The sequence below is a fragment of the Antennarius striatus genome, chromosome 9 (genome assembly GCF_040054535.1).
Source record: "Antennarius striatus isolate MH-2024 chromosome 9, ASM4005453v1, whole genome shotgun sequence".
Taxonomy (NCBI): Eukaryota; Metazoa; Chordata; class Actinopteri; order Lophiiformes; family Antennariidae; genus Antennarius; species Antennarius striatus.
Window position 1 is genome coordinate 4517056 of NC_090784.1, and position 14372 is coordinate 4531427.

The 14372-nt window shown below is 42.5% G+C and overlaps 1 protein-coding gene across 1 annotated transcript in view; it reads left to right on the forward strand.

The window, feature by feature from the left end:
* Positions 1-14372, forward strand: part of rims2a (regulating synaptic membrane exocytosis 2a) — a 126017-nt gene that overhangs the window by 3853 nt on the left and 107792 nt on the right. Inside the window, exon 2 of the mRNA XM_068323160.1 lies at positions 14219-14251. Within this exon, the coding sequence (XP_068179261.1) occupies positions 14219-14251 (33 nt within the window). The remainder of the gene's footprint in view (positions 1-14218; positions 14252-14372) is intronic.

Sequence of the window (14372 nt, forward strand, 5' to 3'; positions counted from 1 at the left end):
GACACGTTCACTGCAGTGCACTGCTGATAAATCTATTTGTTATGTCATCTGGACATTTCATTAGAAATTGTTTGGGTGAGGAGTGACAAATTTTATTTCAGTTATCCTCATTTAAAATCCACCTGAATAACCTGTCCTCCACACTGATTTAAAAAAAAAGTTTGTGGCTATTTAACAACAGAGCAAGAGGTGTGGGGGTTTTGTGTGTGTGTGTGTGTGTGTGTGTCTGTGTGTGTGCACTCAGCATGAAGAGCTTTGACCTAGAATTAGCTTTGATTGATCACATCCTATTCCCTTTTTCTGTTTCCTCCTCCTCCCCCACCACACATGCACACCTCCAAACCGCAGGCTTCTGCCCCGGTCATTTATCTGGTACCAGAAAAGCTCGATGTCCCAGAGCCAAAGAGGCCCCCCTGTCCACTTCCCTGGAACCTATAGAGCTTGATCCCAGCGCTATGAGAGAGAGCAGCAGGGGGCTGAGCTTCTGCTTGTATATTTACATGTTACTGACATAGCACAGAAAGAATACAGCTCAGTATAGATGGAGCGACCACAGCATGCAGAGACAAACCTGGCAATCCAAAGACATCATGTGACTGTAGGTCCGAGCTGGAGCAACACCTAATTGTAGGCAGAGAAATCTTTGAGTTTGAAGTTTTATATGTATAAAAAATAGAAACAGAAAAATACAGCAGAAAAAAAAAAGAGAAATATATACAAGAAATATATTAACAATGCAGAAAGCAAGAAAGAGAGAGAGAGAGAGAGAGAGAGAAAGAGAGAGAGAGAGAGAGAGAGAGAGAGAGAGAGAGAGAGAGAGAGAGAGAGAGACCTATGGTTGTGAAATGAGGCGAGGCAGAGCTCAGAAGCTTCTCGCTGGACAGTATACAGTACACCCTCTCTGCCTTCCTCTCGTTCTCTTACCCACTCACCCATGCTCCCCCCTCTCACATGCAAAGAGCAGATTCTGTCATGAGCATTCCAGAGACTCCCATCCCCCATCACTCCCCCCCCCAGGGAGGCAGGGAGAGAAAGTGGAAGAGTGGATGCTGTCTTGTCTCTGTAAAGCAGAACACACGCCAAATGAGTACATCATCACGTCAATTAAAGTAACACTCGCTGGTTATGGGATGTTATCGAGGACTTCTGCTCAGCAGTGTTGAGAATCTGGAAAAATACTTATATTAAATGTTGTAGGAAATGATGTCCTGTGTTATTAAATAGAATTTTTTCTACTGTGAGAGCGTGGTTGTGTCCCTCTAGTGTTGAGGTGCTTGAGTTCTCTTCTTTCTATCCCTCTTTTTATAGATGCCAGCCGTTGACCTACTGTGTCTGTCCCTTTGCCTCCAGCCACATACATCTAGTGTTGAATAGAGGATAACTTTGGTGCAGATTCGCCTGGGACGAATCGCAATCTCACTGTTTCCTTTGTAGGTTAGGAGGAGGTTATGTTTTCGCTGTCGCTGTTTTGCCCGTCAGTTTGTAGGATTATTGAAAAAGTTAAGGTGGATTATGATGAGATTGATGAAGTGGGGAATGGCCTGAGGAAAAAAATCCATTAAATTTAGTTAGTTTGGAGTTTTCCTGGTTTTGAACAGTGTTGGAATGATTAGGGGTAATGTAAGCACACAACTCTAGAATACATAACGGTCCAGTTAATTTCAGACATTTTACTGTGGAACATTTGCGTATTTCTTGCCTTAGCATTGAGGTAAATGGAGCTGCAGGGTGAGCTGGTAATTTTCTGTGAGGCTGACTTCACAAACAAGTTTCACTTGACTTATAATCATTCAACCAGTTGTTCAGAATATCTAAATTTAGTCAGCTTTTAAAAGGCTGTGTTATTTCAACAAGTATGGTAATTGAAGCATCACAATAAATATGCATTTGCACTTTAGTCACTTTTGCACATATGCATTTTTACCAGGAGTAGCACGTCAAATGTTATCACTGATATGTCTCCAAAAATTTTTCAGTCAGTCATCAGTCAGTCATTTTCCAACCCGCTTAATCCGCTAACGCAGGTCGCGGGGTAGCCAGTGCCTATCCTGGCAGTCTCAGGGCGTGAGGCGGGGGACACTCCGGGCACGACGCCAGTGTACCGCGGAGCCACATACAAACAAACATACATACATTCACACACACACTCACTCCTATGGTCAATTTGGGACCGGCCAATTAACCTGAAGCGCATGCTTTTGGAGGTGGGAGGAAGCCGGAGAACCCGGAGAGAACCCACGCAGACACGGGGAGAGCATGCGAACTCCGCACAGAGCGGGACTCGAACCCGGGTCCGCCGTGTTGTGAGGCAGCAGCGCTAACCACTGCGCCACCGTGCCGCCCCAAAAATTTTTCAACACTCTGCAAATTTTTTAATGTTATTTAGATCAGTTCTTCATTAAGATAAAATAAAACATTTATTCATTCCCAAAAGGAGAGTCAGGATGTGGAGGAGATTTGTTTTTGGTTGTTTTAGTTTCAGTGTGGGGAGGACATACGAGGATAAGTTGAGGTGGAAGAGAAAAACGAGATGAGAGGGCAGGACGAGAGGAGAGAGTGGCACAGGTTAGCATCGCAGGGAGGAGAGGAAATGAGACGGGATGAGAGGAGAAGAGAGGACAGGAAAGGGGAAGAGAACATCAGACAGAAAATGAGAGGAGAGACATTGACGTCTGAGATGCTATCAGGCCTCGTTGCTGATATGACAGCCTCAGCCCCCATTGACAGAGCAATCAGGCTGCCATCTCCCATAGCCTCCTGTTCTCTTGTGTGGAGCGGCACAGCATCGACTCTTTTGTCTCTGAGAGCTTTGTTCTAAATAACATCTGCATTTGTCAGCAGTAGTTTTGTTCTCTTCTAGACTTTCATTCCTCAAGCAATGTTTGAAGGGATTTTCCTGCCCAAGGCTGTGCAATCTGAAATGCCCTTGGCAAAACATGACAGTCGAAAAACATTTTAGAACAACGTTAACTACAACAAAGTACAATAATGTGTTGTATAGTGCACGCTGCAATCACTGTGTATGTTAAACAATTAGTCAACAGTATCTGAAGCAGCAGTAAATTTAGTGACTGTATGTACTGCAGACAGACTAAATGATCCTTCTTGATTGCCGTAGTTAATGCCAGGTTATTTCTAAAAGAAGTTTAAAGGCATAAAGTTCAAGTCCAGGTCTTCTTTTTCTCAAGCATTCATATGCTCTAAAAACTAAAAGGTTAAATTTAAAGTGAGACAAAAGAATATAAAGCATTACACATATAAGATCTGAATCAGCACAAAATAATAGCATAACAGGATAATCGAAACAAATGTTCAGATCTCTTGCTAGTGACTCCAAATAGCAGGTGAAAGTGTCTTTCTGAAGGTGAGGCTGTGCATTAGTTTCTCCAGATGAATGGATATTTGTGGCATTAGGAATGAGTGATCCTGGACCGGAGTCAGAACAGAACCCAATCACATCTCCAGCACTAGAACATCTGGTCTGTTGTTATGTAAGCTTCCCAGGTTGCTGTGCAAGAGTGACCTCGATGAGATCAACACAATGGAGCAGGAATGCAGATAGAACTGAACAGTATCTCACAAAGGGAATACACAAAATATGACAGGTAGCCTCAGCCGGCGAGGGCATGGATCAGACATGTGAGAGTGAAAGGCTCAAAGATGGGGCCACTTTGTCACTTTTATTGCCCATCCCCCCCATCCCTTCCACCCCTGGGAAGGGTCGATGCTCAGGGAAGATATACAGCATCTGAGCCTCTGAGGGAAGTCTATGCTACTGAGGAATGTATGTGATTGCTATTATGATTGCTATACAGTGAGATAAATCCAGCAGCATACCGTTGGCTGCTACCCTAGGCACGCTGATTGTGAAGGAAACACAGAAAAGGTATGTTGAATGTTTTAACCAGTGTGGGGTAGACCCAGGAGGTGTCAGTACCAGAGACAGTCTGGTTTGAGTTGTCCGGCTGTCACGTTCCCTTTAATGATTGTTGGACTCTGAAAGGTTAGAGATAAGACATTTCTCCTACGCTCTCTGACCACATGGCCACCAAGGCCCAGATTATCTAAGGGTAATGGTTCTGACCCAAAGGATGGCGTAACACATCAGCCAGTGTGATTTTGTAAGATTGTCTCTAATTTAATGTTATGCATGCAGCAATAGATGCCGTTAAAGTCTTTGTACATGAACTGAAAGCAGGAAGCTGAGACGGTAACAAGGCTGCTGAATGGCCAGTTACTAAAGGTGGAATGTGGCACCAGGTCATCTCACGCTGATTGCACTCAAAGCGTAAAGAACCCTCATGCTGTTAGTTGGACTATTAATAGTGGAGACATTCAGCTCTCTGCAGAAGCCGGCATGCAGCCAGTCAGCTAAACAGGCAACAAGGCCTGTGGTCATTTAGGCATCCAGGAAAGCCAGGCAGAAAGGCAAAGAGGCTTACAGCATGACCAATGAAACGACAGACTTCCTGATGAAGATGGTAAATGTAGCTCTTCAACGGAGCTAATGAAAGAACCACAGATAAATCCATTCTTGATTCCACATGAAGGGAACCGTGTGAGAGAACTAGTTCTGACTTCACGCCAATGACTAAAAGTGGACCGACCTAAACTAGTGAGACACAACCAATATTTGTATCAATGTGACTAAAAATATGAAGCAATATTTCAGTATTTTTAGGGATGTTGTTTGGATCAGAATCACGCGATCCAAAAATCAAACAGTGATTATAAATAAGTTGTAAATAAATAAATGCCCTGAAAAATAGAATTTTTATTCCAACGTTATAACTTATTATAATTTTGAGGAAACAGAAGTTGGAAGAACGTTTTCCAAATTCAGGATGTGGGACCATCTTTGAACATGAGTGTTCTTATTGGGAAACCCGCTAATGTTATATCAAACAAGTCATTATTGTGGTTAGGAAAATATACTTTTAAAAAGAAACCCAACAGAGAGGTATGCAGGCTTAAAAAGTAGATTATGGTTAAAATGTTAATTCATACAATGGTAATGAAATTCATGTGTAGGAAAACTGGTGTCAACACAAGCAACCAACAAAGGAACCTAGAAAGCGTCCTTGGCCCCAGATGCTTTGGTGTATTTATTAGTGTTAGTTTACACAAGGCGCTCTAATCTTTCCTTCCCTGTGTGTGTGTTTGCTCATTCAAGACTCAGCTGGTCAGAGCAGGTGCAAGCCGGTGACTCAAAAACGTGTCCGCTGCCCAGCCGGTCCTTCTAATGCTCCTTTGTGTGGCCCAAAAGTCAAACCAACCAGCGCCACTCTCAATGAAACACCCACACACTCTCACATGATCAGTAGAGGCTCTTAAAGCAGACAGGCAGGAGAATTTATCATGGAATGATTGAGGTAGTGATGCTGAAAAAGTCAAGTTGACTTTATTTATAAATCACCAAATCATAAAAGTCATATCAAGACACTTTGCAAGAAGAACAGGTCAAGACTGTTTTCTTTATTCTATAAAGATCCAACAATCACTCACCAGCAGGAGAACCTGCCTTTCTGACAGGTAGAAACTTTATGGTGGGGGGTTTTGCTATAAGGTTGGGATGAAAGAGAGAAACAGAGAAAGAGAGAGAGATGGGGAGTCTCTATTCATTCTCTATTCACCACTTGGGTTTCTGTGGGGAAATACAAATATTATCAGGAGATTCTAGAGAATTTGACTTTGAGGGTTCGATGTTGCGTTGAGCTGAACGTTGAGGGCCTTTATGTTTTTTGTTCTTGCTCGATGAGTCCGTCATTTTCTGCTCCATCTTTATCAGCTTTGTCACAACAGAAACAGCCTCTTTATCCAAGACGGTCCTTGTTGTTCTTCCACTGTGCACCATTGGTGAAAGTCCACAAGGACAAACAATCTAAAGTCAGAAGTTTCACAGGAAGTCAAAGCTGCTTGGAATCAAAGCTGTTTAAGGAGGTGTGACTGTCTTTTCTTCCCTTTGATATTTTTTTACAGAAGGAGATGCTTTTGAGAGGAGCTTCATGTTGCACAGCAGCACAAACGTAAGAGGGTTAGCGCCTGTTAGCTGCTTCAGAAGAACCTTTTATCATATGACACATTTCTGATGAATGGCTTCCTCTATTTCCTCTTATTTCCAGATTTCCTTGCACACGATATGCATCCAACCCTCTGTTGCTGTCTTGTGCCGTCATAATTCCCCTCCTGTTGTGCGCCGGTCGGTTTGGTAGCATTACAATGCTTTACACAAACAGTACAGGCTGCTGTAGGTAGATTACAGAAGCAGCCAACTGACATGAAGAGAGGAGGATAAAGAGCAGCCGTTATCATAACGTCACTAATGCAGCCGCGGCCCTTATATAAGTCCACTGTATGAACGATAGCATGTAGCTACAGCAGGACATACTGTACAGTGTATAGGCCGCTGCTCGCACCGCCTGGGGCTGAAGGTGGCTTTGTGCTAAATGCATTATTCCACAGATTCACCATGTTTGTGCGAGCATGCGTCATTGTATTCACGGTTGCTCGGGTTGTGTAGTCTTGCGTGTTCTAGAGCGTCTCCCGTCAAAAACAGCGGGGATGTGTGTTTTCTCCCCTCGTCGTCCGACGGCCATCAGCGCAGAGACACAGGGAGCCGTTGTTGTGATCCTCCACTGAAGTCTGATGGAGGATCTCCCGCTAATCCCTTAATATCACTCGTCCCACTGAGATACTGCCACCATTGCCATGGCGATGCTGTGATGACCTGGATGTGTGATAGTGGAACTCAAAGGGGAGGGATGTGGGGGTTTTGCTACACACAATGATAGATATCCTCCTGTCATACATGTGGTAAATACATCATTTGAAGTATCTTAAAATCAGTAAATGCAGGCGTTTAAAGTCGCCTGGCGTCAGACTGCGAGGAGGGTCGACTGCGTTCACTCACAGACAGTAAAGAGGAGCTGCTTTCCTTTTCCCAGGGTGGGGGCTGCTTAGTTTGCTTCTGTTCTAAAGAGAGAGAGGCGACTAAAGTCAAAATGATCTGTCCGTCCATCAGATGGATGTTAAGACAAAGTGTTACGGCTGTTCCAATCATTAACGCTGGTATGGGATGTCTTGTGTGGTCAATGCTTTTTGCTAATGATAATAGATAATTCAAGTAAGGGTGTGCCAAAACAGGACAAAATTTAGCTGATTATTTTCTGCAAATTTATCGCCAATGATTAGATGAGATTTTGGACCTTCAGAATGTGAATAAAAGTCATATTTTTTGCTTCTTTGTTCTTTAACAGTGTTCATTTAAAGTTACCAGGAGTTAATGGAAACATGCCATCTGTCTGAATTGGTAACACGTCTTTTTGGATGTAGTTGGTGCCATCTAGGGTCTTTCTTGTCATATAGGATGTATTTTTTTCCGTTAAAGTTTGCTGCATCGTTTGATTGAGCTTGTTCCTTTGCTGGTTTAGGCCTGCCTTGACAACACACTCCTGGAACTTTTCATATCCTTCATATCGTCAGCAGTGGTTGGTTCAGCAATGGTGAACCAATCATTCGAGTAACATATGCCTCTTCAAGCCCAAACGTTGCTCCACGCCTTTGTGCTAACGCTGGTGGTGTCTTTATTTTGCTTTACTCATTGGTGAGTCATGCGACCTTAACTTTGAGGAATTGCATTGACATACAAGAAGGATTTTTGATTGGTGTTTGCAGGTAGATAATAGATATACCTTGGCTTGACAACCCAACGTCAGTCCAAGGTGTATAGCATGAGGTGTACTAATGATTTAGCTCAGAGTGAGGTGATATCAGATGTCCGCTGTGCTTGTCTTCCCTGTGTACACTGTATGCAGTTTAGTTAAATGAGCTAATAGTGATGTGCTGTAGTGTTGAACTGGGACAGGAAGGAGTAGAGCAGGCTGGGCCAACAATAGGCAGGGTATCTATTACCTCTCTATTGTTAGCCATGGCTGCGCTATTATTATAGCCCAGAGTGAGACACAGACAGCTGACTGCACGTTCAGTACCGCTCCCATACAGGAACAACAGCACCAGGGTCGGGTTTAGTGGGTCTGAGGAGGGCACTGATTTAACTGGGGTCCATTGTGACTCCACATACTCCACCCCAATCCTATCACCATCCTCACTGCTCTCCTTGACTTTTGACTGGTGGTCCAGAGAAGTACCAGACACCAGAAGGAGATGCTCATACTAGGATTCTGCTGACTATTCTGCTACATATGGTACAGCAGTAGCAGTGACGTGCGGTGAAGTTCACGGCTGGTGAGGCACTGACTTCAACATAATCAGATTTACAAACGTATGAACCTACAGTTTAGCGTTTTCCGTCATTTAATAAGCAACAGTGTGTGGGTTAATTTTAAAGTCTCAGAGCAGAATTATTTACACATACAAACTGAAACACACAAATAAGCACATTTGATTAAAATCTTTTGTTGTTACCTACACGTTCTTTTATATGTTATGCTTGCTTATAAATGAAGTCTATGCGCAGCTCCTTCTGAACAAAAGTGTCGAAAATTTTTTGAGTTGAGATATGTAATCCTCCATTTTTATATGAAGTCAAGGTGAGTGGAAAACAAATGAATGGCTGCACTTGACTTGCTGACTATAGATTGTAGTTTACTGTCAGGAAGAGGATTCCTCTGCTGAATCCTTGGGATCACCCCCAACATGTGGCACAAGAACGGCATGCCTCACTTCGTGCCTTTTCCCACTCGTTTCACGACCGCTCAACTCAAGAAAGACGTTAAACATATACATTATCTAAATTAAGGGAATTTAGTTCATAGAGCAAACTTGTTTGAACATTTTAATAGCGACATATAGAGAGATAGCATAGCTACCAGCACAGCTAGCCGAGCCATGGGGAGGTTCGGCTGGCTGGTGCCTCACTGCAGGTCTTTTTTCACTATTTCAGTGGTAAATATGAAAATTCAGCAATTTTGAGTAAAAATAACTTAAAATTTGTGACGTTAAACGGAAAATAACTTTATAAAACATATCACTGGATAAAAAGAACCATTTAATTTATTTCTTCCATTTTCCATTTTTGTCTTTTATGATGGCAGGTGAGGCCGTGCCTCACCTGCCTCCCCTGACCACACGTCACTGAGCAGTAGGGGGACTGGACAGAGTTGGTGCTGGAAGAGCGGTTGGTGCTTCACTCTGTGGAGCGGCTCGTTTTTTTGAAGGACCTGCATTCAGACCTGCCCTCCCTGTTTAGTAGTTGGAGCTGGGTTGGTGACCTCGCTGCAGCGGCGTTAGGGCTGAGTCTCTGGACGATTCCTGGCGGAGCTTTTGGGTGGAGTATGGGAGGAGTTGTGATGTGTGCATGGGACAATGTCAAGCTGCCAAGAAAGTGCTGATCGCAGCTAGAATCAAACGTATCCGTGTCAGGATGAATGAAGCGGGCTGACAGGAAAAGCAACCAAGCATTTGCAGACAACCAGAGACACACTATTACCAAAGCACACAAGCACATATGTGCAGGAACACAAATGTGATGTATCACTGCCCCTGACTAAATGCTGCTCATGTAGCTGATAGATTTCCACTGTGTAATAAATTATCTGTGATGAGATGAATATTTTACACGTGTTTCCTGTAAACCTTTGCGTGGAAACACACTTGTTAATATGTGGGATGCTGGCTGACTATCTGACTCTTTGCCACTTGGAAATCTCTCAGGAGGGGAGATACGGAGCGGCCGGTTGAATCGTGGCAGGTAATCTAAGGAAACAGATGGATTTTAGTTATATTTGGCAGCAGATTAGCTACTTCCCCGCTGCTCACAAAATCTGCTGTTGCCAACTCTTGTTTGACAATCTGAATATTAGTCCTTGGTCAGGAGGCCTGGCTTGTGCGCCGTTTGATTGCCTATTCTGATGAGTGCACCCCATGGACTCAATCCTATCTGTGCTTTCTAAGGCCCAGCTGTGGTAGCTGGCCGACCCCTCCACGCCGAGGCGCTTGCCCTCTCACACCCCCCCACCCCGCTCGTCTATCACCCCGTGCCAGCGCCCCGTGCCAGAGGAAGTTATCAGCGCTCCGTTCCTTCCCCCTAATCCTCTCTGAGGTGGAGAGAAAGTGTTAAGTAGCACTTCTCCTGGCATTTATTGGAGAGGTAGAATGAACAGGTGTCTCAAGGCTTAATCATCTGCCTTTAAATGTGCAGCTATTTTTAGCAGCAGCTCTCCTATTCTTAGAGATTTGCAGGGAATGTACAGCAGAGGTGGTACAGTGGGAGATTCCTATTTGATATGGGGGGGTGGGGGGTTGTTCGATTTTTACATTATGTAGTTGTGATTTCCATCCTGTGAAACTTTATATCATCATTCAGTGCTGCTTTCACAGTTTTCTTTATATATAAAACAGGTATTATTGCACAAAGTTGACTCCATTATTTTCAATTGGTTTTGTTTTGCATTATCAACCTGCACATGACACCCTCCCTGATTAAAAGAACAAACAAACAGAAAAAGCAAAATCTCAGCAACATTTCAGACTCAAAGGGAAGATTTTTTTTTTTAGTTTTCTTATTAAATAACTCCACACATTCATTTCTTTCCACCCAGACTTCATGCTATCAGCGTAACCCTTTTGTAAATTATCTTATGATGTGTTTCTGTTTTTTTAGTATATACCTAACTTGATGCCCTGTTAGCATTGTTTAGTGGACTAAATGTCCTTTAATTATTCCCTTCACTGAGGAGGTTGTATTTAAACCAGCTTTAGCTTGTCTGTTAGCAGGGTCACAAAATAAAAAATAAAAAAAATCAACAAAAAAACAAAAACAAAAACAAAAACCACAACTGTATATATATATATATATACACACACACACACACACACACACACACACACACACACACACACACACACACACACACACACACACACACACACACACACACACACACACACACACACACACACACTGTATATATGTATATGTATATATGTGGGTATATATATATATATATATATATATATATATATATATATATATATATATACTTTTTTAATTTATTTTTTAAATACTTTTTTTGTTGATTTTTTTTATTTTTTCAACATAAACTGGGGGGCCTCAGATGCTCCTGACTGGCTGTCAGTCTGGTGCATCCGGTCCAGTCCAGAACACCTCAGATCGCTGTGGAACACTGTGGAACATGACCAGTAATGAAGTCCATTCCTTTCACTTTCTGTTGTTTTGTTGGTGTTTCTCTGTGTTGGTGTTTATTCATCTCCACCAGCTCACCCTATTAACGTGGGCTTACTGTGTGCATCAGCTGCCGACCACGTCAGGAGGGCTTATTGATGATCACACCGTGTTAAAATCATGTTCATTACCAACGACAATACTGTGTAAATAATTCCGTAGTGACGTGGGGCCGTATCGGCCTGTTGTTTAGTAGTACATCCGTTCCACATTCACTGAGGCTGATTGTTGTTTTTGTCCATTTTATAGAGATCTGGTTACAGATTCTCTCCCTCTACCTCATCAGGAGTCACAGCAGACTCTGGATCGTACCTGACACACTCTACATTCTGTCTCCACCATTCTTTAACACACACCAACCATATTACAAAGTTGTCCCTCTTGATACATCGAATTGTGAAGTTTTATTTTGTGACTTTTATGGACTTGTGTTGATTTATTTAACTGTTTTATATTTACAGCCACAATTGATCAGTAATGGTGAAGACAAGCCTGTGACCTTAAAGTTTAAACTGCATCATCAGATCAGTGGATATTTGTTCAGCCTGTGACCTCAAACCCTCTCATCCAAGAATCTATTCATTCCCTGGATGAACAGATCAGCTGTTTAGTTTAGAAATGTTTACAACAAGTAAATATACAGTTTCCCTGACACCCAAATGACAAAAGACCTTTTCTTGAACCAAAAGTTCAAGAAAAGTGAACAAAAGTATTCACAGAAAAAATCTGAACGCATTCATGTGTCAGCAAATGTGTAACAATTAATTTACAGTTATTTGCTCAATTATTGTACAATTAAAGAAATATTTCACAATTAATAGTCATTAATTAATTCTTTACAATTAACATACTTTTATAATTATTCTTATATTTTGTGTTTGGCCTTTGTTAATAGAAATAACCCTGCCACACAACAGTTTTGTTACACTAAGAAGTCATTAGACAAGAGCACAGAAACTAAGATCAACTCATAGAACATAATAGTTAGTGCAGCTTGTGTCCACTAGAGGTCAGTGTAGCTCCAGTCACCATCAGGAGGCTTCTTCCCTGTGTGAAACCAGTGAGGCAGAAAATGTTGAAACCCAAGTACTGAATAACGAGGAGACTAAAAATAACATCAGCGGCTGGCCAGTTCAGACTTCAAACTGACACTTTGACTGGAAAAGAGAGAATAATGTGCAAAACAGTCGCATACTTATACTCGTCATTTACAATGATGACATGGCAAGAGGCCCCAGCAGAAGAGAAAAAAAACAAAGCAGATCTAAAGAATCAGTACATCAGTCCAAGTCACACAACAAATGTGGAAAAAGGAAAATGAAGATGAAGTTAAAAACAACACAGAGAATCTTGTTGACCATTATAGGGCCATCCTATCATTTTATACATCATACATCAACTACAAGTCAGCTTCTGGTTTTGAGTGTGTTTAAGGGTCACCTCAGTAGAGTACAGGTCAAAGACGAGTCCAGCAGAGACGCTCTCTGCCTCAGGATACTTAATACGTCACCTGTGACATTTTACACGCTCTCATTTTACTGCCCCATGTCAAGTAATACACTCACTCACATATGCACACGTATGAGTACAATGCACACATGGATATTGGCGCACACACACACACACACACACACTGGATGCACTGACGGATACTCTCACACACACTATTCAGCAGCCATCCAGGCAGCAGGCAGCAGGCTAGATCTGATAAATATAAGGCTGGTAATGCGACCACAGAGACGGGACTGATGGGATCAATACCGAACGGCGCTGCAGGTCATCGGGAGAACACAGCAAGAGGATAAATATGGACTGGCTCATCAGAAAACAGAGCGGCGAGACTGATGGGTACACAGGACTACGTCTTCTGTCATGTGTTTCACTCTGTCATCTGACATAGATCAGGCAGATTTATCTCCACCTGCAGCTACGGTTTGCTGTTGGAGGCTCTGGTTCTCTATCTCAGCATCAGTATTTGTTTGGGAGACGAGCGGTTTACGTATGATGTTGGATAGGGGGCTTTTAGGTGCTGAGGGGCTTTTAGGTGCTGGATTATTATATTGGGGCGATAGTTTTAATGTCACCTCGAAGAGGTTTCAGAGGCTTCTCTGCTCTAGAGACAACAAAGTTCTGGAGGGAAAATGTAATCATCTCGGTTTAATTTGGCAACTTTTTAGTGTGAAAACATGATGCTTTTTCCCCTTTTATATCATGATATGAATTATTTGTGGACTATTGCCTGAACAACACGTGGACGTGCATCACGTGACAACTTAAACATGTTAAACTTGTAGATGCATAGATGGACCAGCAGCGGTGTCGGCTTTAATGCTGTGGGTGCCTCTGGGTTCATAGGTCGTGGTGTTCGGTGTTAGTTTTTAGTCCTTGCTTCTTACTGCAGTGATTTCCTGACATACTCTGAATCCTCTGATGATATTATGGGATGTAGATGGTGAAGACCTTAAAGTCTTCGTCGTTTCATGTTGACAGACGCTCTTTCCTGAACAGTTGGACTGTTTGCCCACATGAAGCGTTTGTTCTACATCTGATGTTGGCCTACAGGTCCAAGCGTCTCTCATCCGAATGCTCCGCTTGCTGGTCGCTCCGAACTAGTGCATGACTGCTTATGTGATAAAAGCCCTTTTAATACCAAACTTCTCTTTGAAAAAAAACCTCCCAATATTCATAGACAACCAATCAAAATGAAATGCGTGTCTATGGTCGTACAAAAGAAGGCATCGCTGACATGAAGCAGTCATTGTTATATTTAAGTTGGCCCTTAAAGTCATCTTTTTAAACACTCTTCATATTATTATACCATCTTTTTTCCCTCTTTATCATCGTCACGCTCTGCAAGTCATCATCTACACCATCCTGACTATCATTCACACGTATTATTATTTCTGTCATACACATCTTTTAATGATTTGTGTCCTTCAGATAGTTTTGTTCCTCATCTTTATTTTCTGTATGCACTGAGCTGTGCACACCTTTTATTATTTTTTTATGTTTTAGGATCAAAGAAGAACCAAAGCCTCAGCCGGCACAGTAAGTAACCTGCATTACTCCAGTGCTCCAGGCTTTGACACTTCTACCTGTCAGTCGGTTGCTGTGTGCTTCATGTGGCTTTCTCCTTCTTTTTTTTCCTGTTTTTTCTCACGGGGGAAAA